Source organism: Natrix helvetica (genome assembly GCF_964273705.1).
Source record: "Natrix helvetica genome assembly, chromosome: Z".
Taxonomy (NCBI): domain Eukaryota; kingdom Metazoa; phylum Chordata; class Lepidosauria; order Squamata; family Natricidae; genus Natrix; species Natrix helvetica.
In genome coordinates, this window is record NC_138554.1 from 134,009,657 (window position 1) to 134,034,764 (window position 25,108).

Below are 25,108 nucleotides of genomic sequence, written 5' to 3' on the forward strand. Positions count from 1 at the left end.
CTCTCAGGAGCTCAGTGAATTCCAGCGTGGAACTGTGATAGAATGCCACCTGTGCAACAAATCCAGTAGTGAAATTTCCTCGCTCCTAAATATTTCACAATCCACTGTCAGCTGTATTATAAGAACATGGAAGTGTTTTGGAACGACAGAAACTCAGCCACGAAGTGGTAGGCCATGTAAACTCATCCAACGTCAGTGTGTGACCTCACAAATGCGCTTCTGGAAGAATGGTCCAAAATTCCCATCAACACACTCCTGAACCTTGCGGACAGCCTTCCCAGAAGAGTTGAAGCTGTTATAGCTGCAAAGGGTGGTTCAATCATATTGAACCCTATGGATTAGGAATGGGATGTCACTTACAGTAAGTTCATATGCGAGGAAAGGCAGGTGAGCGAATACTTTTGGCAATATAGTGTAGATAGATAGATGATAGATAGATAGATAGATAGATAGATAGATAGATAGATAGATAGATAGATTTAAAAAAAAATTGTTTAACTTCTGCTTATAGCATGGCTCCAAAGAGAGGCTGTGCGCGCCAATTCCCTTTTACGCTCTTGCGCCCAGGCGCCGGTCCGGTCTCATAGAGGTGGGGGAGTGAGCATGGGAAGCCAGGCATACTCCGGACGGATGTGTGGGCGGGCCAGCCGAGGGGTGGGTAGTCCGGATCCGGCACCTCTGCTCCGGAGAAAGCAGCCAGCAGGGAGCGCGGCGCTTGGCGCTTCAAAGGAGGCGTCGCCGCCGCCGTCGTCTTGAGCTGCTTCCAACGTCGCCCGCGGCGCCTCCCACCGCGCTGGCCAAGAGGAGGAAGCGGAGTTGTCATGGCCTCGTCTCCCGGGCTCTGCTTCTTGGGGTGGGACTTCAGCACCCAGCAGGTACCGAGAGCAGGAGGCGGAGGCGTCGGTTGCTGCAGCAGCTGGGCGGGCTGGAAAGAGCAGTTTGGTCCGGTAGGAGCCGCAGGGCTCAGCCGCCTTCTCTCCAGCAGCGCCTAGCGCGCGCGGAGCAAAGGAGACTAACCGAGGCTCCTACAGCGCCTCGGAGTGCACATCCCATCATCCCCGGCACACGGGATGAAAGTTATAGCCTGACGCTCCCCAGAGAGTGTTTACTTGGGAAGGCTGATTCAAAAAAGAAGCGGGGGGACGGGGGGGACGGACGGACCTGGAACTTATTTTAGTTTGGGTAGAAAATGTACTTTTAGCCAAGCTTCCCAGATATGACGCAAGATCTCTCATTCTGCCTCTCTCCCAGAATAAAAGCATTAAAATAGTACTGCACGTAAAACTTAAAAGGCCAGGATAATTTTTTTTTAAAAAAATATTTAAATAAATAAAACGTTATTTGTATATTAATTGAATAATACATATTAATTAAATAACCTCTCTTCCTCTCATCCTCCCTCAACAGTGGGGTGGGGTATCCTTGGGTAGCTTGCACTAGATCCCCTCTCTTCCTCCAAACACTCTTTGCACATGTTCAGTTCACTGAGGTCCTTATTCCAGTGGCTCAGTGGCTAAGACGCTGAGCTTGTTGATCAGAAAAGTCGGTGGTTCGAATTCCTAGTGCCGCGTAACGGAGGGAGCTCCCGTTACTTGTCCCAGCTTCTGCCAGCCTAGCAGTTCGAAAGCATGCAAAAAATGCAAGTAGAAAAATAGGAACCACCTTTGGTGGGAAGGTAGCGGAGATGCTGGCTCTTTGGCTTTGAAATGGAGATGAGCACTGCCCCCTAGAGTCGGGAACGACTAGCGCATATGTGTGAGGGGAACCTTTACCTTTACCTTATCCCAGGCTTCCGCTCTGTCAGACAGGTAGGCTTAGATGAGAATCTTACATTTTCTCCAGGTCCTTCAGTTAAAAACCCATATATGGTGGTCACTGACATATATGATTAATTGGGTTTAGAATCATAATGGAGGAAAGCTTGTAGATGTTTTTCCTTAGATTTGTGCTCCAGTTCCACCCTGCTGTCATAAGGCCTGTACATAGGACTGCAACTTTATTATTCAAGTGAGAATCCATTTTATGGTAAACCCTTTGCTCAGTTTCCATTTATACAGTAATACTAATGTATTTTAACTTGGCAGTTTTAAGATGTAAGAACTTCAACTCCCGGAATTCCCCAGCCAGCTGGCTGGGGAATTCTGGGAGTTGAAGTCGTCACATCTTAAAATTGCCAAGTTTGAAAAGAACTAATCTAGAATTCCACTATTATTTTTTGACAGGTTAGGCCACAACCAAAATTTCAAAAGATGTTACTGCCAATTCTGCTATGTATCTCTATCTACAAACTCATTTTTCTTGTATTGAATGGAGATTTTCCCCCCTCAATGGATTAAATAAGAATTCTAAAGGTGTATTATTAAGCACGGCTTGTAAAATTTCTTAAGGCATGGAGCCATTTGCCTTGACATCTGCATTTTAGAGAACTCTGTTCAGAAGGGATAAACATCATACTTTTAAAATAATTTTGATCCCCTAGTAAGGCAAACTCTGCAAAGTGTTGGCATGAGCCGTTTTAAGACTCGTTTGAAGTTTACAACTTTATTTAAAAGCAAACCCGAACTCGCTGAGCTGCTACATACTCAGATGAGGAACCAAAGGTTAACTATGCAGTTAACTGCTGTAGATTTCTTAATAGTTCAATATCCGTTAGACCAAAACAAACTAAAATTAGAGAGAAAGTGCATGTCACCTTATAAATGCTTCTTGCACGTAGATTCTGGATCTTTGAAGGGCATGTTATGTAAACCACTCCTCTCTGTGTATCCTATGCTTTAAACACTGCATCCTGTGAAAATAATCGACAATTTTTTATTCAAACAGAATATCCAGATTGCAAAGTCCACAAGAATTAAAAATACTTCTCCAGAGGAGCTAACTCAGTTTCACACCATGAAGGCTCAGCCATAGGTAGCTGCATGAGCCCTCCGGAATTGTCATTTAGAATAAGGGAAAATGTTAAAATCCATGGCAAGGAAATGATCATATGTACTGCATGCAGCTAGTTTAATTTTAATTCTTGGACTGATCTTGAAAAAAGCTAAGCAGGTTTAGATGTGATTAAAACTTGGATAGGACGTACATGGAGACCCTAGGCCCGTGATGGCGAACCTATCGCTCGCATGCCACAGGTGTCACCCAGAGCCATTTCTGAGGGCACGTGAGGCATTACCTTGTTAGCTCCAGTGCATATGCGTGCATTTTCCAGGTAATTTTTGGGCTTGATTTTCGGCCGTTTTTTCCCTTCTGGAACCCGGAGGGCGAAAAACTGCCCAATGCCCAAACTGGAAGTAAAGGACTTCCAGTTTGCGTGTTTGCCACAGTTTGCCACAGGTCAGAATTGCAATCATGTGTTGCTACAGGGATTGTTTCTAGGAAAAGAAATGCTCATTCAGAAGAATGGATTTGTTGAGCAGCCACATGATGTAGAAGATGGCCAGGCTGAGTCAGTCCAACTCACAATAAAATAGCACTGTTCCAACATTTAGAATAGAATAGAATAAGAGAGTTGGAAGGGACCTTGGAGGTCTTCTAGCCCAACCCCTTGCTCAGGCAGGAAATTCTACAGATGCAGACGAATCGTTATCCAATGTCTTCTTAAAGACTTCCAATGTTGGAGCATTTATAACTTCTGGAGACAAATTGTTCCACTGATTAATTGTTCTGTCGGGAGATTTGAGGGGTTCCCACATAAATGAGATAGTCAATCTATTTTCCAAAGCACAAAAAGCCACAAAAAGAAACAATGGATGGAAACTAACCAAAGAGAGAACAACCTAGGACTAAGGGGGGAATTTCCTAAGGGCGAGACCAATCAACCATCACTAGAGGCTTTCAAAAAGAGTGAGAGAAGTACACCCCAAAAGGACAGTGCCAGGCACCACTAAAACAATGCAGAAAACTTATAACAGCCATTCCTCTCTTTTTTAAAAAAAAAAGTCAACCCCAAAGCAAACACAGCAGCTGAGAGGGAAACTAAGAGCAGCCGCTCAAGCTAATTGAAAGCCTGGGTGTGCTGCCAAAAGATATTAACCCTTCCAACTCCATTATTCTATGTTCTCCTATGTTCTAAATTGGGTGCTTCACAGCAGAAGCAGTACAGCTGGATGGACCATGGATGCATTAAATGCACAGCCTGTATGATCAAGATGCACCATTGTCCCTTCCTGTAACTTTTCTCCCTGGAAGAAGCAGAATGTAGGCAACACTGCAGCAGCTATACAAAGCCTTGGGGAACTCCAGGGAATATAAGATGATCACAGAAGTGTTACTTAATACTCTTCATAATGAAAATGTTCGTAATCTTGTCCTTCTTCCTGAAGGGAAGAGATTAAGCCCATCCCTAGATGGGTGATTGATGGGTTCCCCTGCCCCAATCCTGTCAGTTTCTCTTGTTTATTGACTTGATTCAGTGTGTATCAGCTGCATTCCAGCTGCATCTGTTAAGTGGTTCTTGGCTGTCTGCCCAGAGCTATTAACTGAAGTGAGTGAGTGAGTGAGTGAGTGAGAGAGAGAGAGAGAGAGAGAGAGAGAGAGAGAGAGAAGAAAAAAACTCTCATCCATTTTATTTTTTAGCCGATTCTCTGAAATGTATAAGAAGTTAACTAGCGGTTTGGGCGAACCGGTGAGAAGCGGCTGAATCCCACCTATGGGCCAAACATATTCTCACACCCCCAAAAGAGACAGTCCAGCCCCACCTTGAAGTTCCCCCTTGAAGTCTGTTAACTCTTATCTAGCACCAATTTGCATTCATTCTGGCTCCCGGTTTCTTACGCCTAACACTTGATTTGCTTAAAGAACATGTGATGTGCTTTACGGCCATAATGACTTACTTTACAACTGTTGAAAGGCAGTTGTAAAATTGAGACTGATCATGTGCTTCAACTTACGACTGCAAAAATTGAAATTCTAGAGTCCATTGTGGTTGTGCATCAAGAACCACCTGTTTGCAAAGATGAAAGTGTTCTGACCCAGGTTTCTTTAAAAAGCAAGAAGCAGAGTCTTGGTCCCGGCAAAATACCCTTTTATTTACACGACTGTGAATTCCTTTCATTCACAGTCCGCAAGGCTTAGCAAACAGTCTTTCAGAGGAATGTTTATCAACATGAACCTTATCTCGTTTGGAGAGCTGCCAGGTAACTAATTTCCAAACACGGGGCAAGGCAAAACTTGGCACAGAGTCCCTTATAGTTATAAACAAAATTTTCCACTCTTGAACTGACTGAATGAACGAATATTTTCCTGCAGAAGCCCCCTCCCCATTCGTTCCTCTTTTGTTTCCTATGGGAGGGCCAATCACCTCCAAGGTGTGGCTTTACTCCCAAGTCGACCCTGCTTTCTTAGTTGTTCTTGTCTTCTGGCGGCTCTGCGCAGGCGCACATTGGGAACAGGCTCCAACTGTTCCTCTGCCTCGCTGCTGTCTAGCCCCCTCTCTGCCTCCAACGCAAAGCTCTTGTCTGAGCTTTCCTCAGCTGGCCAGGACTGGCCCATGTTCCTCCCCAACCTCCTCACTGTCCCATTCTGCTGCCAGCTCTGCTGGCTGCTAGCGGGCCACAACAGAGAGGTAAAATAAAGTACTGAATTATTTTCACATTATTTTGTTCAAAAACACAATAACAACCCACCACAGCGGTACCATGGCTGTCCTCTTCCATTCCTGTCTTGAAATGAGCAGAAGGAAAAATAGGTAGCTGTCTACCGCAAATTAATGTTTTTTTAAAAATTGGGTTTTCTGAAAAACAGCAGTAAAAGAAGTGCTTGATCCTGCAGAAATAAGGCCTGGGAGCTCTGATAGGAAATGGTGAGCTATTTTTTCCAGCCTAATCATGAGGGTTTCAATCTCTTTTTTAGTGGGGCTCTAATTTGCACCCGAGAAATAGGACATTAATCAACGACCCAGGCTTGGTGATGGTAGGAAGAAGCCAGCATGAAGTATCACTTTTTAGATCACGTAGAAATGATGGCTTCTTCCGAATTCAGAATTAATAACATGTTCTTTCTCCAGCTGAAAGTAATTGCGGTCGATGAACGGTTGAGAGTCATCTACGAGGACGTTATTAATTTTGACAAGGATCTGCCAGAATTTGGGTACGTTTTTTTCTTCCTTTTGTTCTAATGCAACTGGTATACTGTAGATTGGCCTTCTTTGGATAAAGAAAATCATGGGACTTGCAATCCCGACACGTCTGGAAAATGCCTTTACAGGCATTTTCCAGATGTGTCGGGATTGCAAGTCCCAGAATTCTCAGTTGAAAGATTTAGCTCAAATGTTTCCCAATCTTGGCAACTCATATTCGGTTTGACAAGGAACACGATGTTTTCTTAGGCACATATGCTTGTTTATGGATTTAGATGCTATTTTGGAATATAAACAGTCTTGATGAATGGACTATCCCTGGAACAAATCTATGTTGTTTTGCTTAACTTTGGGTCAGGATGACATTGCACTTAAGATGACATCCGTCTGGAGTAATTAGCTAGAATTTCTGCTGACTAAATCCCAGGTGATGCTAGAGAACTATGCTAGTTCCCAGAACTATTATTTCTACAGCTTCTTGGAATAATTTATTCCCTTCTTTTTTAACCAATCATCTGAAAATTTTAAGAAAAGTTATCCAGGGTGTTGGCTGGGGAATTTTGAGAGTTGAAATCCACACCTCTTAAATATGCCAAAGTTGAAAAACATTGATTTAAGCTGGCTGGAATTCTGGGATTGCATTTACATGTATTTGTTGCCCATTCCTAAATATGCACTTCATTGCTCCAATATCTCAGGGGTTGCCACAAAGAAAAGGGAGTGAAGCTATTGTCCAAAGCACCTGAGGGCAGGACAAGAAGCAATGGGTGGAAACTAATCAAGGAGAGAAGCAACCTAGAACTAAGGAGAAATTTCCCGACAGAACAATTAACCAGTGGAACAGCTTGCCTCCAGAAGTTATGGGTGCTCTCTTTTAATAAGAGATTGGACAAGCATTTGAATAGAACAGAATGGAAAAGAACAGAATGGAATAGAATAGAATAGAATAACAGAATTGGAAGGGACCTTGGAGGTCTTCTAGTCCAACCCCCTGCCTAGGCAGGAAACCCTATACCGTTTCAGACAAATGGCTATCCAACATCTTCTTAAAGACTTCCAGTGTTGGGGCAGTCACAACTTCTGGAGGCAACTTCTGTTCCACTGATTAATTGTTCTAACTGTCAGGAAATTTCTCCTCAGTTCTAAGTTGCTTCTCTCCTTGATTAGTTTCCACCCATTGCTTCTTGTTCTACCCTCAGGTGCCTTGGAGAATAGTTTTGACTCCCTCTTCTTTGTGGCAACCCCTGAGACATTGGAAGACTGCTATCATGTCTCCCCTAGTCCTTCTTTCTCTTAAGCTAAACATACAATTCAATTTCAATTCAATTTCAATTTATTAGCGCTTATAGACCGCCCCCTCTCCCAAAAGGGACTCGGGGCGGTGTACAGTCCATGTCAAAGTACAAAATTAAAACAATTAAAATTACTACATGAAAAATATATATATACAAATATAAAATACCAGTTCCTGCAACCGTTCTTCATATGTTTTAGTCTCCAGTCCCTTAATCATCCTTGTTGCTCCTCTCTGCACTCTTTCTAGAGTCAGTGTAGGGTATAGGTATAGGGGTTGGACTAGAAGACCTCCAAGATCCTTTCCAGCTATGTCATTTGAATGTTGTATTATTACTTCTAAATGAGAAAAATTACTTGGAGGATATACTTGCAGGTGAGAGGTATCTTTCTCACTATTCTCTCTTCTTTTCCACAATGATGGTTCCCTGTTGCACAAGAACCCAGCATTTTAAAAATTATTATTATTTAAATACTTTAAAAAAAAACTTCTGCCCATCTACACTGCATTGTGAAGATGCTGGAACAGAGGTAGAAGATCCGGGTTCTAGTTTTTCCTTAGACTTGGAAGCCGAGTGGATGATCTTGATCCAGTTACTACTTTTCACTAAGAATTAAAGAATTACAGAGCTGGAAATGATCTTGGAGGTGTTCTACTCCAATCCTTCAAGGCAGGGGTCTCCAGCCTTGGCAACTTTAAGACTTGTGGACTTCAATTCCCAGAATTCCTTTAAGACTTGTGGAGAAGCAACTTCCTTTAAGACCTGTGGACTTCAATTCCCAGAATTCTTTAAGACTTGTGGACTTCATTTCCCAGAATTCCTCAGCTGAGGAATTCTGGGAATTGAAGTCCACAAGTCTTAAAGTTGCCAAGGTTGGAAACCCCCGCTATATAGTTCCTGACAAACGGCTGTTCAGTCTCTTCTTAAAAATCTCCAATGATGCGGTCAGTGTGGTGTAATGGGGAAGCTGTTGGATTGAGGCTGCCCATCATGTCAAGAGTTGACTCTGAACAGCTTAACACCAAATAAAAGCAACTAGGTAAAGTATTAAAACAATAAAATGTTAACATCGACTTAAAATTAACAAAGATAACAAGGAAGGGAGCAAGGTGCACTTGAGCAGGGAGGTGGGAGCCAACCAATTCACTACCTCCAGAATGACATGGACCGGAGGCCAGCTGGAATTCCTTGACCGACAGCATCTGTAGCACACTCTTTCTCTTGGTGCAGGCATGGGTGAGTCAGTTTCCCATATAACCTGGACTCATACCTTAAAGATTCTAGTCCTGTCTAATTCATGGAAGCCACTTAGTGTCTTTGGGCTAGTAACTTCCTCTTAGCCAATGGCCAAGATCAGAGGTGGGCAACCTTAAACACTCAAAGAGCCACAAAGGTCCTAACCAGAAGCCCCCCCCCCCTCCATTCAATTCTGGAGCCGACCAGAAATCCGGTTCCCCCACCATAGAGTCTCCTCCTAGCACGGCGTCCTTTTTCCTCTACCTTCCCTAACCAAAAGCCCTATCAATTTTGGAGCTGACCGGAAAACCCTCCCCTTACATGAGAGTCTTCTCCTGGCGGTGCGTGCTTCCCTGCCCCAACCGGAAACTCCTCCCAAAATTGTGGGACCGACTGGCGATGGAGCCGCAGTAGAAGGATGAAAGAGCCACATGAGGCTCCAGAGCCGCAGTTTGCTGACCCCTGGTCTAGTTAGAACTCTTTAGAGGGTTCCGAATAATGACATTCCTACTTGATAGTTCTGGAGATTGGAAGATGTGCAGTCTTTGCACTTTTCTGGGATATATTTTCTTAATTTGTTTTGGAATGGAGCGCAAGTAGTCATTGACTTATGACCACAGTGGGGCTTGTTGCTAACTAAGCGTTGAAGTCATTAAGGAAGTCATCACGTAACACAAAATCGGTTTTATGACCATTTTTACCATGGCTGTTAAGAGAATCATGTCATTAAGTGAAATTTGGCTTCACCAATTGATTTTGCTTGTCAGAAGCTGGCTGGGAAGGTCCGCAAATTGATGCTAATGTGACAAGATGCAACAATCCTAAATGCGAGTTGCCTGAAAGCACCCAAATTGCAATCACATAACAGCAGAGGAAGTCACTAACATAAATGTTGTAAATCAGGGTTTACTTCTACTAATCTGATTAAAGCAGGAATAACATGGCTACATCAAAGCATCAGTGAAATTATCCAAATGTGTGTTAGTTTAAAAACAAAACCAATAGTCCTTCGGTTTTATTTACTGGCTTAGAGCTGCATTTTAATACAAGAAGGGAATGTATCCTTTTTTCTCCCAATACTGTAATTGGAAGTTGTGAGTTTAGCTGTCCCTTATATGCACAAGTCTGATCACTAGACAATTGTGTTTTGGAAGACCCAGAGCAGAAAAACAGGTTATGCTATTTGTTTTCAATATTCTTATTTCCTGCAGCACTCAAGGTGGTGTTTACATACACGATGATAGATTATCCGTCTCTTCTCCTGTGTTAATGTGGATCAAGGTAAGAATTAATCTTTTGTTCATATTGCCAGTGCTTTTTGAATATGTCATTTTGTGGATTTGCTTAGATTTGGGCAATAAAAAGCTACCAGACTCTTATTTTGCTTTCTTTCTTTCTTTCTTTCTTTCTTTCTTTCTTTCTTTCTTTCTTTCTTTCTTTCTTTCTTTCTTTCTTTCTTTCTTTCTTTCTTTCTTTCTTGAAAATCATGAAACTGTGGGCTTTCATTTTGGATCCCCCCCCGCCCTCCTCAAAAGGAGCCAAATATGTATCTACTCCTTTGAAGCCAAGAGCCTGGCATAGTTCCTGTATGGAATACAGTTTAACCCAGATGTCAACCATGAGAAATGAGAAAGAATTTAAACTGGTTTCCTAAGAGAGTTATTTCAAGCAGAAAACTATATGCTGAGACTTGCTTTATGTTTTGAGGCAGGATTTGTAGGACTAGAAATGAAGGCATGGCTCTTATGTTCAAATATTGGCTAAAATCCCCACTTTCAGCCTCAATGTCTGATATATCTAATGTTTTTGTTGTTGTTAGTTGCGAAGTCGTGTCTGACCCATCGTGACCCCATGGACAAAATTCCTCTAGGTCTTCCTGTCCTCTACCATCCCCCAGAGTCCACTTAAGCTCACGCCTACTGCTCCAGTGACTCCATCCAGCCACCTCATTCTCTGTCGTCCCCTTCTTCTTTTGCCCTCCATCTTTCCCAGCATTAGGCTCTTCTCCTTCCTTCTCATTAGGTGGCCAAAGTATTTGAGTTTCCTCTTCAGGATCTGGCCTTCTAAAGAGCAGTCAGGGTTGATCTCCTCTAGGACTGACCGGTTGGATGGCCTTGCAGTCCAAGGGACTTGCGGGAATCTTCTCCAGGATCAGAGTTCAAAGGCCTCCATTCTTTGGTGCTCAGCCTTCCTTATTCGATGTGATACATCTAATAGGTAATCCTAAACCTATAACCACAATAGGGATAAGAAAAATGCACTTCTAAAAGTTATGGTCATTAAGTGAGGCTTCACATAGCCACAATATATTTTACAACTGTGGTCTTTTAAGTGAATTGCCATGGATGTTAAGTGAGACATATGACTTTGTCAGTTTCCCCACTGACTTTGCATGAGAGGAGTCCTCTGGGAAGGCTGCAAATGGTTGATCATGTGACCACGGGGCCGTTGCAACGGTTGTAAGTGTGAAAAATGGCCCTATGCTACATTTTTTTTAAAGCACAGTTGCTAAACAAGGGGTCGTACATCAAGGACTACCTCTATCCTGCCTGATAAATATTAATTCCTCTAGGAAGCCCAAGATAAATGACAAATTATATAAATTGGGATTCTCAAGTTAGATACGGATGAAGCTCAGCGGTGGGCTTCACATTTTGTTACCAACAGTTCGCCGTGAGCGCATCCACTTACTTCGTCGGCCCACCCCCGATTTCTGCTACTGGTTGGGGCGAACTGATCCAAGCTGGCTGAATGCCACCTCTGATGTCGCTAGAACAAGACCAGCCAATGGTGGCTCTTGAACAAAGAATATTCCTTCTTTGGGGTATAACATATTTCATTTTAAACCAACATTACATCTGATCCAAGCAATACGTTTTTGCTTGTACATTGCACGCTACACTGTTGTGGTTCAACATCTTGACCATTAGAATAGAATTCAGCTATTTTCTTGGAGATTAAAGTGAACTGATCTTACATGGCCAGTCCTTGACTTACAACCGTTCATTTAGTTATCGTTCAGAGTTGAAAAAAATGACTTACGACCAGTTGTCACATGACCATTACAGCACCCTCAAGCAGTCAAAATTGGGGTGCTTGACAACTGTCATGCATTTATGACCATTGCACTGTCCTGGGGCCATATGATCACTGTTTGTGACCTCCAACTGGCTTCCAAGAAGCTGTTGTGGCCCGCCAGCAGCCAGCAGAGCTGGCAGCCGATTCAGACAGTGAGGAGGTTGGGGAGGAAGATGTGCTAGTCCTGGAATCTGGGGAAGGCTCTGAGGAGGGCTCTGTGTCAAAGGCAGAGTGAGGGCCAGAGCCGTATGCCAGTTATCAGCTGCCTTCAGATTCAGACATCAGTGAGGCAGACAAACAGCTGGAGCCTGTTCCCAGCGTGTGCATGCGTAGAGTTGCCTGACAAAGGGAACAGCTAAAGAACAGGGGTCGACTTGGGAGTAAGGCCACAGGTGGATGACGAATGGCCCCTCCCAGAGGAAACAAAAGAGGAGCGAAAGGGGAGTGGAGTTTGCAGGAGACAATTAGTTCGCTTCATTGGTTCGTGACTCTCCAAAATTCCTTGCCAAGTTTTGCAGATATCGGCCTGGCAGCTCTCCAAGCCAGAGAAGGTCAGTGACTATAAATCCTCCCTTGAAAGACTTTGCTGGATGTGGATGAGCAGAATTCACAGTCAATTAATAAAAGGTTTTTGTTGTTGGGACAAGGAGTTTGCTTCATGCTCTCGGGAAGCCTAGGTCAGAACAGAAGTGGTCGGGGGGACGACAACGACGACACCAGATTCACTTAATAGTTGTGGCAAAAATGGTTGTAAAGGGGCACAACTCACTTAATTGTCTTGCTTAGCAACAAAAATTTGGGGATCCCTTATGGTTGTAAGTTACTATCTGTAATAGAAAAGAATCTTCAGTCTGACCTAAATTCTCAGTAAATGACCTGGCTTTTTATATGGAGCACCAGTTGTTTCAAAAAGGACAGTGCAGTAACACACGATCAGCTGTTTTGATGTCTTCATCCAGATATTGATAAAGCTTCGATACTTTAAGTATCAAAACCCCAATCCCCAACCCCCACCCCAAAAAATGACTCACAACCGTTGTTTAACCTGCCACGGTTGCAGCATTTCCATGATCCAGGTTCAGTTACTTGGCAACTGACTCATACCTATGACGGTTGCAGTGTCCTGGGAAACCTTTTGGGGAAATCTTCTGACAGGCAACATCAATGGGGAGGAGGGAGGTCAGATTTACTTAACAAATATGTTGCTAACTTAACAACTGCAGTGATTCACTTAACATCTGTGTCAAGAAAGGTCGTAAAATGGGGCCAAACTTACTTAACAACTGTCTCACTTAACAGCAGAAATTTTGGTTTCAATTGTGGTTGTAAGTTGAGGACTACCTGCGTTTTTCTTCCAGGACTATAGATAGGACATCTGCGTAAGCGCGATAGCTGATCCCTTAGTTAACCGATCTACTGGTTTTCATGCATTTTTGAGTCTACGTTAACCAGAAGATCTTGACAAATAAACAGTGACAAAGATTTGTGTTTGTCCTGCTGAGTGAATAGTTCGATATTCATCATATTCATAGTTTGATAGACCTGGGCCAGAAATCATTGCTAATGGAAGGGAACTCCAATGCATTAAGATATTATGACCCATTGTGGCGCAGTGGTCGGAATGCAGTATTGTAGGCTAATTCTGCTGACTGCAGACTGCCATCACTTTAGCAGTTCGATTTTCCCCAGGCTCAAGGTTGACTCAACCTCCCATCCTTCTGAGGTCAGTAAAATGAGGACGCAGATTGCTGAGGGTAATAAGTTGAATCTGTAAAACCTCCTAGAGAGGGCTGTAAAGCACTGTAAAGTGGTATATACCATATTTTTGGAGTATAAGACGCATCGGAGTATAAGACGCACCAAGATTTTGAAGAGGTAAATTAAAAAACAAGTTTTTTGCACTCTGCAGGCCTCCCAAGCCCTCTGCATGCTTCATTTTTTGTGAAAAACAGGCATGCAGAGAGTTGGAGAGGCCTGCAAAATACTCCTGGGCTTCCCCCTCCAAAACGAACAAAAATGGCCTGTTTTTCACAAAAACGGATAACGTTTTTTGCATAAAACCTGGCATGCATAGGCTTTGGGAGGCTTGTATGTGTTGCTGGGGCTGCGGGAGGGGGGGCAAAAACAGGCAAAACACAGCCCCATTTTCACTCATTTTTGCTCTCACCAGCCCCCAGGAGCACTTTCCAGGCCTCCTAAACCCTCTGCACGTCCATTTTTGCAAAGGGGGTGGGGTTTTGGGAGGCCAAAAATGCTGTATTCAGTGTATAAGACACACCCAGATTTTTTTTTGGGGGGGGGGAAATGTGCGTCTTATACTCTGGAAAATATGGTAAGTCTTAGTGCTAGTGCTAGTGCTATATTCCTTCACTTCTGAATGCCCCTGCTTGCTATGGGAATTTTGAAAGCTTTTTCTTTGCAATTGGCAGAAAGCAACTCACAGGAGGGCTGCCTGTGAAATATTCCCCCCACCCCCTCTGTGAATGGTGTGTCTGGAGGAATGGCATTTTTCTTCTTAATAAGAGCTGCCATAGATTTCGGTAATTGGCTGCTTTGCAATATCTGTTAGATGATTCAGCTACTTAGTTCAGCATTATTAAAACTGGGTTATGCAAGGCACTATTATGTTTGCCAGACAATCTATAATTTGCTTGTTTACTATCTCTCAACGTTCTCGAGATTTCCTTTGATGATGCAGTTTTTTCCTGCTTCCTTTAAATAGTTGCATTTTTATACCATTATTTAACCTAGCAGATGTGATCATTCAAACATGATGCCAACGCTTTCGCATTGGCTGATAATGCAATTTTCACATAATTACACCGTCTCCTTCGTTTTTATTTGTATTTAATTTAATTCTTATTATCACATTTGTATTTAATTCTTATCAAAGCTTTATTGGTCTTTTCCAAGTTTTCATCATAAACACTGTTCTCCACCGCCCACTCCCCGCTTTTTTTAAAAAAATGGAAGATAAACGATTCTGGTTTCCATCTGGATGATGAGACCCTGTTCCTTGTCCAGTTGATTCTTTAACTTTTGGAGGATTTGTTTTTCTTTTATGATAGGAACAGACAATCAAACAGATAATGGTTTTAGGGGATTAGAGGACTGGAGGCTAAAACATACAAAGAACAGTTGCAGGAACTGGGTATGTCCAGTTTAATGAAAAGAAGGACTAGGGGAGACATGATAGCAGTCTTCCAATATCTCAGGGGTTGCTACAAAGAAGAGGGAATCAAACTATTCTCCAAAGCATCTGAAGGCAGAACAAGAAGCAACAGATGGAAATTAACGAAGGAGAGAAGCAACTTAGAACTAAGGAGGAGAGGCGGGGCCTGATGTCGCTACGACACGACATGCAATCTTGGGGCTCTAGGATTGCTGTCGATATCTCTGTTGCTGGATGATCCTTTTGGATCTAAACCGTTCTGAAGGAACGGTGATAGAGAAGGGCACGTCCTGCTGATCTCAGGGGTATTGCAAAGCTTCTGATTGATCCAGGAAAAACCTTCTTTTGGCCGGCTACAAGAGAAGCAGCCAAAATGGCTGCGGAAGATTGGGAACAGACCCCTGAAACGCAAGCAGAATAGGAGAGACAGTGTGTCGAAATGGTGAGAAAAATCCTTATTATTAGAGAAGAGAAAACCCAAAAGACTTAGAATTAAAATAAAATTGAAGACAGAAGGAAGCAAGCAGCGAATTAACCCTGGTTTAAAACTATCGTGCTATCTTTTTCACTTTAATTTTGTTTTTGTTTTTCTATGGATGGAATTTTTACAAATGCCTCTTACTTTTAAACTGGACTGGTCTTTTTTTTCCCCTTCTTCCTCTATACTTTTTCCATTTTTTGTATTTGTGGATTAAAAGTTTCTTTCCTTGCAAGGCTCGGCCGGATCGTAATCTTTAAACATTTTTTTTCTTCTCTTCTGGAGTTCGGAGTTTAGAAAGAGAGTCAAAAAAAGAGGGAAAGGATGTAACACCACCCTCTAGAGGCTAGAGGCTTGGCAACATCTGATAATACAAAGCTATTGGCTTTGTTTACTGAAAGGGTCAGTGGAAAACATCTTGTTTATACAGGTGTTTCTTTGAAGGAAAAAGAAAGCTTTGACCCGAAAAACTTTACTGAATTTGTTTGAAACCTAGCAAAAGCCTCGGATGTTTTAGTGGCAGTGTTTATAATCTGGAAAAATGGCCCAATATGAAGAAGAAAAGGGACTAACATTGCAAAGAATTATGCTAGAAATTCAAAATCTTAATAATGCCAGAGAGAATTGAAAAGAGACTTGAAATTATAGATCAAAATACAGAAAGTACAGAGGGAAGAGTTGAGAATATTTATAAAACAACAATGAAATTTGAGGACAGAGTTCAAAAAACCACAGAGACATATGAAAGTGATAAGAAAATTGTTGACACTGACAGCAAATCGAGAGTGGAGGGAAATGATAAGTGCGAAATATGGAAAGGAGAGATCAATGAACTGGAAATCTATCTCAGATGTCAAACTATAGATGAAGAACGGGGAGAAAATTTGGCAGAAACAATGAGAGTAATTTCAGCAGAAGCACCAGCGATAACAAAAGTCAAGCTGATGAAAGGAACAGATAGAGGGTTTCGAATCTTTATAAGATAGGCAATGAATAACAAGTTGTCAAGAGAAGAAGACTTATCAAGAAAACACTTAGAATACAGATTCTACAAATGGCAAGAGGTATTGGACTGCACTATTTCTGGAAGGATACGGGATGATGAAATGTCACAATAAAATTTAGTTAAATGTAGTTAAATTTTGAGTACTATGTATAAGACAAAGTAATAATAGCTATAGTCAAATAAATGATCAATAATGATAATAAAATATTTATATATACTAGATTGATAATATGAAATTTTGTACAAACTGTAAGTGAGGATGATGGAGATGATGTTGAAAAACCGTTTTATAAAAGATAAATAATTCTATATAGAATGGAATATAAAGATGTAATATCATTGGATGATTTCAGGATGATGTAATGAAATGCCATAATATAAATTTAGTTCAAATTTAACATGTTTCATATAAAAAGGATGTAATAATAGCTATGCTTAATGGATGTTTAACAATTATAACAATTACTATACATGTATATTAGATTGATGATACTAATAATGGAAAAAACATGGAATTGAAAATTATTAGAGAATGTTATCAATGCTAAAATAATAGAATGACTTAGAATAGGATATAAAATTTTCTTTATTATTGGATATATTGAAGGTGATATAATGAATCATTATAATATAAATGGATACATATTTAGAATAACTTGTTTAAAATGGAGAAACAAGAGTGATAATCAAACTATGGAAAGGATACAGAAAGACCTTGTAACCAATCGACACACTGTATGCAGTTGAAGAGGTTTTTATGTTATATGTTTTGTGTGTTTGTGTTTGTTTTAAAATAAAAATTTTATTAAAAAAAAAGAACTAAGGAGAAATTTCCTGACAGAACAATTAACAATTAAAGAAGTTGTGAATGCTCCAACACTGGAAGATTTAAAGAAGAGATTAGATAACAATTTGTCTGAAGGGGTGTAGGGTTTTCTGCCTAAGCAGGGGGTTGGACTAGAAGACCGCTAAGGTCCCTTCCAACTCTGCTATTGTTTTGTATTGTATTGTATTGTATTGTATTGTATTGTATTGTATTGTATTCTATTCTATTCTATCCCATCCCATCCCATTCCCATTCCCATTCCCATTCCCATTCCCAATCCAATCCAATCCAATTCAGTCAATCTAATCTAATCTAATCTAATCTAATCTAATCTAATCTAATCTAATCTAATCTAATCTTTTTTGCCAATCAGTCTCCTATGGAGGTGGTATGGTGCCACTAAACACCAATATCTCCCGAAATGTCTTGATGTTTTCCAAGTTCTTCGTACAGGCAGTCCTTGACTACCACAATTCAACCCAAAATTTCTGTTGCTAAGTGAGACATTCGTTAAGCAAGTTTGGCCCCATTTCACAACCTTTCTTACTACAGTTGTTAAGTGAGTCACTGCCTCTGTTTAGTCACTTAACCAACATTTCCAATTTTCCTGCTGGCTTCCCACAAGCAAAATCAATGGGGAATCTGGCAGAGAAGGTCCCACATTACAGGTAGTCCCCGACTTACAACGGTTCACTTAGTGACCGTTCGAAGTTACAACGGCACTGAAAATAGGGACATGACTGTTTCCCACACTTATAACCATTGCAGCATCAATGGGGTCAAGTGATTTACATTGGGATGCTTGGCAAGTGGTTCACATTTATGATGGTTGCAGTATCCTGGGGTCACGTGATCCCCTTTTGTGACCATCTGACAAGCAAAGTCAAGGGGGAAATCAGATTCACTTAACAACCATGTGACCAATTTGACAACTGCAATGATTCACTTAGCAAATGTGACAAGAAATGTCGTAAAATGGGGCAGAACACATTTCTCCCTTAGAAACACAAATTTTGGGCTCAGTTGTTAGTTAAGGACTACCTGTATTCTGGCTAGTCCCTGCTTCTTCTGTTGGCCTCCTTGTCTTCACACTGCATTGCAGCAGCTCCTTCCCCCCTCAACTCACTCTACTGGGCCTCCCAGGGCCTCCCTCGCCCCCCTGAAGCACCCCAACCTGACCTTGGGACTCGCAGTACACCCCAAACCGACGACCACAATTGAGCCCAAAATTTATGTTGCTAAGCAAGACAGTTGTTAAGTGAGTTTTGCTTCATTTTACCACTCTTCATGACATACCGTATTTTTCAGAGTATAAGACGCACCCTTTTCTCTCAAAAAAGAGGGTGAAAATCTGGGTGCGTCTTATACACTGAATACAGCATTTTTGACCACCTGAAACCCCACCCCTTTTGCAAAAATGGACATGCAGAGGCTTTGGGAGGCTTCCAGAGTGCTCGTAGAGGCTGGGGAGGGCAAAAATGAGCAAAACATTTTTGCCCCACCCCAGCCCTCAGGAGCACTCTACAAGCCTCCCAAAGCCTCTTCATGCCCTTTTCTTTTTTCTTTTTTGCAAAAAATGGCCCGTTTTTGTGAAAAATGAGTACTTTTTTGCTTGTTTTTGCCCTCCCTCCCAGCAGCACTCTAAGAGCCTCCCAAAGCTCTGCATGCCCCCCCTCCTTTTTGTGTGTGCAAAAAACGAGGTGTGCAGGAGGTTTGGGAGGCCTGCAGAGTGCAAAAGCTTATTTTAAAAAAATTACCTCTTCAAAATCATGGTGCGTCTTATAGTCCGAAAAATACAGTACTTGTTAAGTGAATCTCTGCAGATGTTAAGTCAGTAACGCCGTTATTAAGTGAATCTGGCTTCCCCATTGACTTTGCTTGTCAGAAGGTCACAAAAAAAAATGAATATTTTTTGTTATGGGACTTATTTGATCAATGGTTAAACAGCAGAAACAGAAGTTAGAAATGGGGAGACATAAAGGGAGGAAATGTTAAAATGGAGAGTTGTTAAAGTAGATAATGTTAAGTATTATTGTTATTATATTATCAATATTATTGTGATGAATACTACTGTAAATATTTGGATTATGACTGTTTAAAAAAACAGTTGTACCTAGAATACACACTGTTTGATGGAAATTGAATTTTTATAAGTGATATAAATAAAATAAATAAAGCATTAAAAAAAAGTCAGAAAAAGTGAAAATATGACCCTTGGACATTTCAACCATCACAAACATGAGCCACCTGCCCAGTGTCCAAATTTTGATCACATGACCAGGGGATCCAACAATTGTTTTAAGTATGAAGAGTAGCAATAGCACTTTAGTAGACTGCTTTACAGTGCTTTGCAGCCCTCTGTGAGCAGGTTACAAATGTCAGCATATTTCCCCCAGCAATCCTCATTTTACTGACCTCGGAAGGATGGAAGGCTAAGCCTAGTGAGAATCGAATTGCCTGAGTCACAAAGTCACTTTTTTTCAGTGTTGTTGTAACTTTGAATAGTTACTAAGTGAACGGTTGTAAATCGAGGACTTCCTATACCCGGAAGCCGCCTGAAGGACCAGAAGGAAAACTTACCTTCCAAAAATGCTCCTCAACCAGCCCAGAAAGAGATCCTCACAGGGCTCAAAGCGTTTTTGTGAGTAGTTATGAGTCTAGAGCTTATTCTGTCAATTGTTTTCAAGTAAGACAATATTTAGGGTCTGTGGTCATAATCAATGACTATTTGCGCTCCATTCCAAAACAAATTAAGAAAATGTATCCCAGAAATGTGCAAAGACTGCAAATCTTCCAATCTCCAATAGGCTCAGTGGCTAAGACGCTGAGCTTGTCAATCAGAAAGGTCGGTAGTTTGAATCCCTAGCACCGCGTAACGGAGGGAGCTCCCATTATTTGTCCCAGCTTCTGCCAAGCTAGCAGTTCGAAAGCATGTAAAAATGCAAGTAGAAAAATAGGAACCACCTTTGGTGGGAAGGTAACAGCATTCCATGCACCTTTGGCATTTAGTCATGCCGGCCACATGACCATGGAGACGTCTTCGGACAGCGCTGGCTCTTCAGCTTAGAAATGGAGATGATCACCGCCCCCGAGAGTCGGGAACGACTGGCACGCATGTGCGAGGGGAACCGCCACCTTTTAAGACAATATTTAGAGGAAAAAATAAGTGGTACAGGTAGTCAATGATTTACAATAGTTTGTTTAGTGACCATTTGCAGTTGCAATGGCACTGAAAAAGTGACTTAGGATTATTTTTCACACTTACAACCTGTGGACTCAGCAACTGTTGTAAAGTGCAAACTGGTTGCCTAGCACTCAAAGAGAGATTACGTGACTGCAGGAGTGCTGTGCTTAACACCATGGCACTGTTGCTGAACCAGAGGTCATTAAATGAGGACCATCTGTACAGGTAGTCCTCAACTTGCGACCACAACTGAGCCCAACATTTATGCTGCTAAGTGAGAAATTTGTTGATTGAGTTTTGCTCCATTTTGCGACTTTTCTTGCCCATTTTGTAAGTGAATCGCTGCAATTGTTAAATTAATAAAACCGTTGTTAAGTGAATCTCGCTTCCCCATAGACTCTGCTTGTCAGAAGGTTCCAAAAAGGGATCCCGTGACCCCAGGACACTGCAACCGTCATAAATATGAACCAGTTGCCAAGCATCTGAATTTTGATCAAATGACCAGGGCGATACTGCAGTGTGAAAAATGGTCATAAGTATCTTTTTTCAGTACCACTGTAACTTTGGTCACTAACTGAACTGTTGTAAGTGGGGGGCCACTTCAATTACATTCCTTTCTATCCCCTTTATAGGTTAAAATGCCTTTTGTATCGCCTGTCTTTGAAATAAAAATATTTCAAATGAAGGCAAAACTCACAATTGAGCCTTTGTACAATGCAAGGGCAAAAAAAGAAAGAAAGCATTAAGAGAAACATTTTCTGATGCGCTTCTCTCTACCCCCTTTCCCCTCCACCCCCCCCCCCCAAAATATAAAAATGTAAGTTCACTCCTTGGCTTCACGACTCCACCGGTGCAAATCCATCTCACTGATTTGCTGTTGGCTGCATTTGGTGTTGTCTGACAGATGGTTGAATTGTTGCCACGGGCCTTTATAAATCTGTGCAGCTGAAGGGTACAGATGTTACTGTGGTTTTTATTTATTTATTAATAGAATAGAATAGTTGGAAGGGACCTTGAAGGTCTTCTAGTCCAACCCCCTGCTTAGGCAGGAAACCCTACACCACTTCAGACAAATGTTATCCAACATCTTCTTTAAAACTTCCAGTGTTGGAGCATTCACAACTTGAATTGAGAGGGGGAGAGGTGAGAGGCGAGAAAAGAAGAGAGAGAAGAGGTGACATCGAAGGTGGGAAGATAATTTTCCCCAATAAGAGATGCAGCTTTATTTCTTTCTTGCTAGATTTAAGGCCAACACTCGTTTTTCTCTGCTTGGCTCAGTCTGAAACAGACCTGGGCATTTGCAGCCCACGGGACACATCTGGCCTTTTCACTGTCCCTCTCTGGCGCGCTGAAGTCCAGGTTTCTCATGCGGCCCCTTGGGAAAATTAACTGCCCACCCTGGTCTGAAAAACTGGCCTGGGTGTTTCTGCTGAAGTCAGTTTAAAAGAGTGAAAAGCCAGGTTTGTAAAGAATTATCCTATTAGCCAGCCTGCGTGGCTTCCTTAACAACCCTACACTCCTGCACTATTCCTGTAGCAGTTTGTGAAGTTATAAAATATCATGAGGAGATTTATAAAATGAATTTATTTATTTTTCTTCCTGATTTTTGCCCCACTTTCTTGTCCCGGTAAAGGCAGCTAGTAATATTTACCAACCCAATGCTTCCCAAAGCTGGATTTTTTTAAAAAAAATGTAGATTAAAATGAATATTAAGGTAGGCCAGGGGTGTCAAAGTCCCAGGGCCTGGGGTGCTTAGATCCGCTTGCTCAGCCAGATCCAGACTTCCAGAAAACTGGTTCTGCTTTTAGGTGAGCAAAGTCTGGGGAAGAAAAAGGAGGGATTGGTCCTCATACAGGTGGTCCTCATTTAGTGACCGTTCAGTTACAATGGCACTGAAAAAGTGACTCATGAACGCTTTTCATATTTGCAACCATTACGGCATCCCCATGGCTATATGACCAAAATTCTGACACTTGGCAAGTGACTCATATTTATGACCGTGGCTCTGTCTCCTGGGGTCATGTCACCCCCTTTTGTGAACTACTGACAAGCAAACTCCACCGGGAATTCACTTAACGACCATGTTACTAAACTTAACAACTGCGGTGGTTCACTTTAACACGTCTGACAAGAAATTGGGCTGTAAATTGGGGCAAAATTCATTTAACTCACTTAACAACAAAAATGTTGAGCTCAATTGTGGCCGTAAGTGAAGGACCACCTGTATTTATTGAAAGAGAAGAGCAAAGGTGTTGGGTGAAACTGCAAAGCTTTTCTGTCCACCCCGGGGTTGAAACAATATGGCCAAATGGAGAGATTGGCTTAACCTAGAAGGATCCCGGGGCTGTTTGAGGATAAAGCTACTTCTTCCTCCCACCAGCGCTGGCTGATTTATTTCAGTGTTTATTTGTTCAAGTTACAAGCGGTTTTAGTCCAAGTGATTATGCACTATTCGAGCCAATGGAGCAAGGAGGCAAAATGTGTCCAAGAACAAGAAAAACCCCCAAGATCTATTGCTATATTAGGGAAGACAACACTAAGAACAATATTGCAATATCAGGGTGGATTGCAAAGTTGTCCTGTCCCGGGGCTCATACTGGAACTTCTGTCTTGTTCTGATATGGCCATAAATTTTGGACTCTGTCGTCCTGGGAGGTCAAACCTTGGCAACTTCAAGACTTGTGGATTTCCGAGTCAAAGAATGGGAGGATGGGGAATTTTGGCTTTTGAAAATCACAAAAGTGGCAAAGGAAGGGAGGGAGGGAAGCAAGAGAAGGAGAGAGGGAGGGAGGGAGAAAGGAAAGGAAGCAAGAGAAGGAGAGAGGGAGGGAGGGAGAAGGGAGGGAGAGAGAGAGGAAAGGAAGCAAGAGGAGAGAGGGAGGGAGGAAGAAGGGAGGAAGGCAGAGGAAAGGAAATGAGAAGGAGAGGAAGAAAAGAAGGGAAGCAAGAGAAGGAGAGGGAGGGAGGAAGAAGGGAAGCAGGGAGAGAGGAAGGAAAGCAAGAGAAGGAGGGAGGAAAAGGGAGGGAGGGAAGAAGGAAGGGAAGCAAGAGAAGAAGGGAGGGAGGGAGGAAGAAGAAAGGAAGGAAGGAAGAGGAGGGAAGCAAGAGAAGGAGGGGGAAGAAGGAAAGAAGAGGAAGGGAAGCAAGACGGTGGGGGGGAGGAAGGGAAGCAAGAGAAGGAGAGGGAGGGAGGAAGAAGGAAGAGGAAGGAAGGGAAGGAAAAGGAGGGAGGGAAGCAAGAGAAGGAGGGAGGGAAGGAGGAAAGAGGGAGGGAGGGAAGAAGGAAATGAGAAGGAAGGAAGAAGGAAGAAAGGAAGAGGGGGAAGGAAGGGGAGGAGGAGGAGGAGGGAGGAAGCGAAGCAGCAGAAGGAGGGAGGGAGAAAGAAGGGAGGGAGGGAGAGGAAGGGAAGGAAGAGAAGGAGAGAGGGAGGGAGAAGGAAGGAAGAGGAAGAAGGAAGGGAAGGAAAAGGAGGGAGGGAGTGAAGAAGGAATTGAGAAGGGAGGAGGGAGGAAGAAGAAAGGAAGAGGAGGAAGGAAGGGAAGGAAGAGGAGGGAGGAAGGAAAGCAAGAGAAGGAGGGAGGGAGAAAGAAGGGAAGGAAGGGAGAGAGGAAAGGAAGGAAGAGGAGGAAGGAAGGGAAGGAAAAGGAGGGAGGGAGGGAAGGAGGAAGAAGGATGGGAGCGAAGGAAGAAAGAAGGAAACAAGAAGGAGGAGGGAGGAAGAATGAAGGAAGGAAGAAAAAGGAAGGAGGGAGGGAAGGGAGGCAGGAAGGAAATAGTCGCTTGGGCTGGATGCTATCTCCCAGGGAAGACATGGTCACCACCATGGCATGTTTCCAAGGTCCCAGAAGACCACACAACTGCCCTGATGGGACCTGGAGGACACCTGCATTGCTAGAGCTAATAGCATGAAGAGGCAAAGAGGAAGAAAGAGATACGGTTCCACAGAGAAGTCTGGTTCTGAACCACGAAAGGGCACCACTGATGATGATCTTGACATGTCCCCAGAAGCCACCTGGCAACCGGTGCAACTCATAGGACAGAGGTTTTTACCCAGGGGTTTGCACAACTGCAGCCTCCCCCATCCAGGGTCTTGTGTGGGGTGTCTTTGTTATGAAAAACAGCTGTGAAGCTTGTGGAGAAGGGGGCAGAGCTTCGGTGGGATGTTTCTGACCTTCATGTTGATTTTTTCTAAAAACCCCTCATGGTTGCCCCTGGCATCTCTTTTCCGTTTATCCCTGAGACATGTGAGATTTCCAAATTTCCAGAAATTACTCTGCAATGTTTTTCTTTTTCTTTTTCTTTTTCTAGGCCCTGGATCTGATTTTGGAAAAGATGAAGTCTGCAGGCTTTAATTTCTCCACTGTAAAAGCTTTGTCTGGAGCTGGACAGGTTGGTTGAAAGGAAGGGCAATGATGGAAAACAGATGCTTTGGCCTCAGTATGTTGGCCTCAGTTTAAATCCTCCCCTCCCTCAATCTCACAATCCCTCCCACCTCCCTCCCTCCCTTTCATCTTCCTTCATTCCTTCTTCCCTCGCTCCCTCCCCCTCCCATCTTCTTTCCTTCCTTCTTCCCACCCTCCCTTTTCCTCCAATCTTCCTCCCTCCCTTCCATGTTCCCTCCCTCCCTCCCATCCTCCTCCCTCCCTCCCATCTTCCTCCCTCCCTCCCATCTTCCTCCCTCCCTCTCTCCCTTCCATTTTCCTCCCTCCCTTCCATCTTTCTTCCTCCCACCCTCCCCGTTCCTTCCCTCCCTCCC

At 42.7% G+C, this 25,108-nt stretch overlaps 1 protein-coding gene across 4 annotated transcripts in view; it reads left to right on the forward strand.

Moving 5' to 3' along the window:
- Nucleotides 1–25,108, forward strand: part of XYLB (xylulokinase) — a 310,463-nt gene that overhangs the window by 4,317 nt on the left and 281,038 nt on the right. For 2 of the 4 annotated variants that reach the window (XM_081970173.1, XM_081970174.1), the window contains exons 1-4: nucleotides 744–875; nucleotides 6,005–6,087; nucleotides 9,819–9,888; nucleotides 24,661–24,741. In XM_081970173.1, coding sequence (XP_081826299.1) covers nucleotides 822–875; nucleotides 6,005–6,087; nucleotides 9,819–9,888; nucleotides 24,661–24,741 — 288 coding nt within the window. In that variant the 5' untranslated portion in view covers nucleotides 744–821. Of the gene's footprint in view, nucleotides 1–743; nucleotides 876–6,004; nucleotides 6,088–9,818; nucleotides 9,889–24,660; nucleotides 24,742–25,108 lie in introns of those variants that run through there. The other 2 variants (XM_081970175.1, XM_081970176.1) reach the window with 2 other exon arrangements.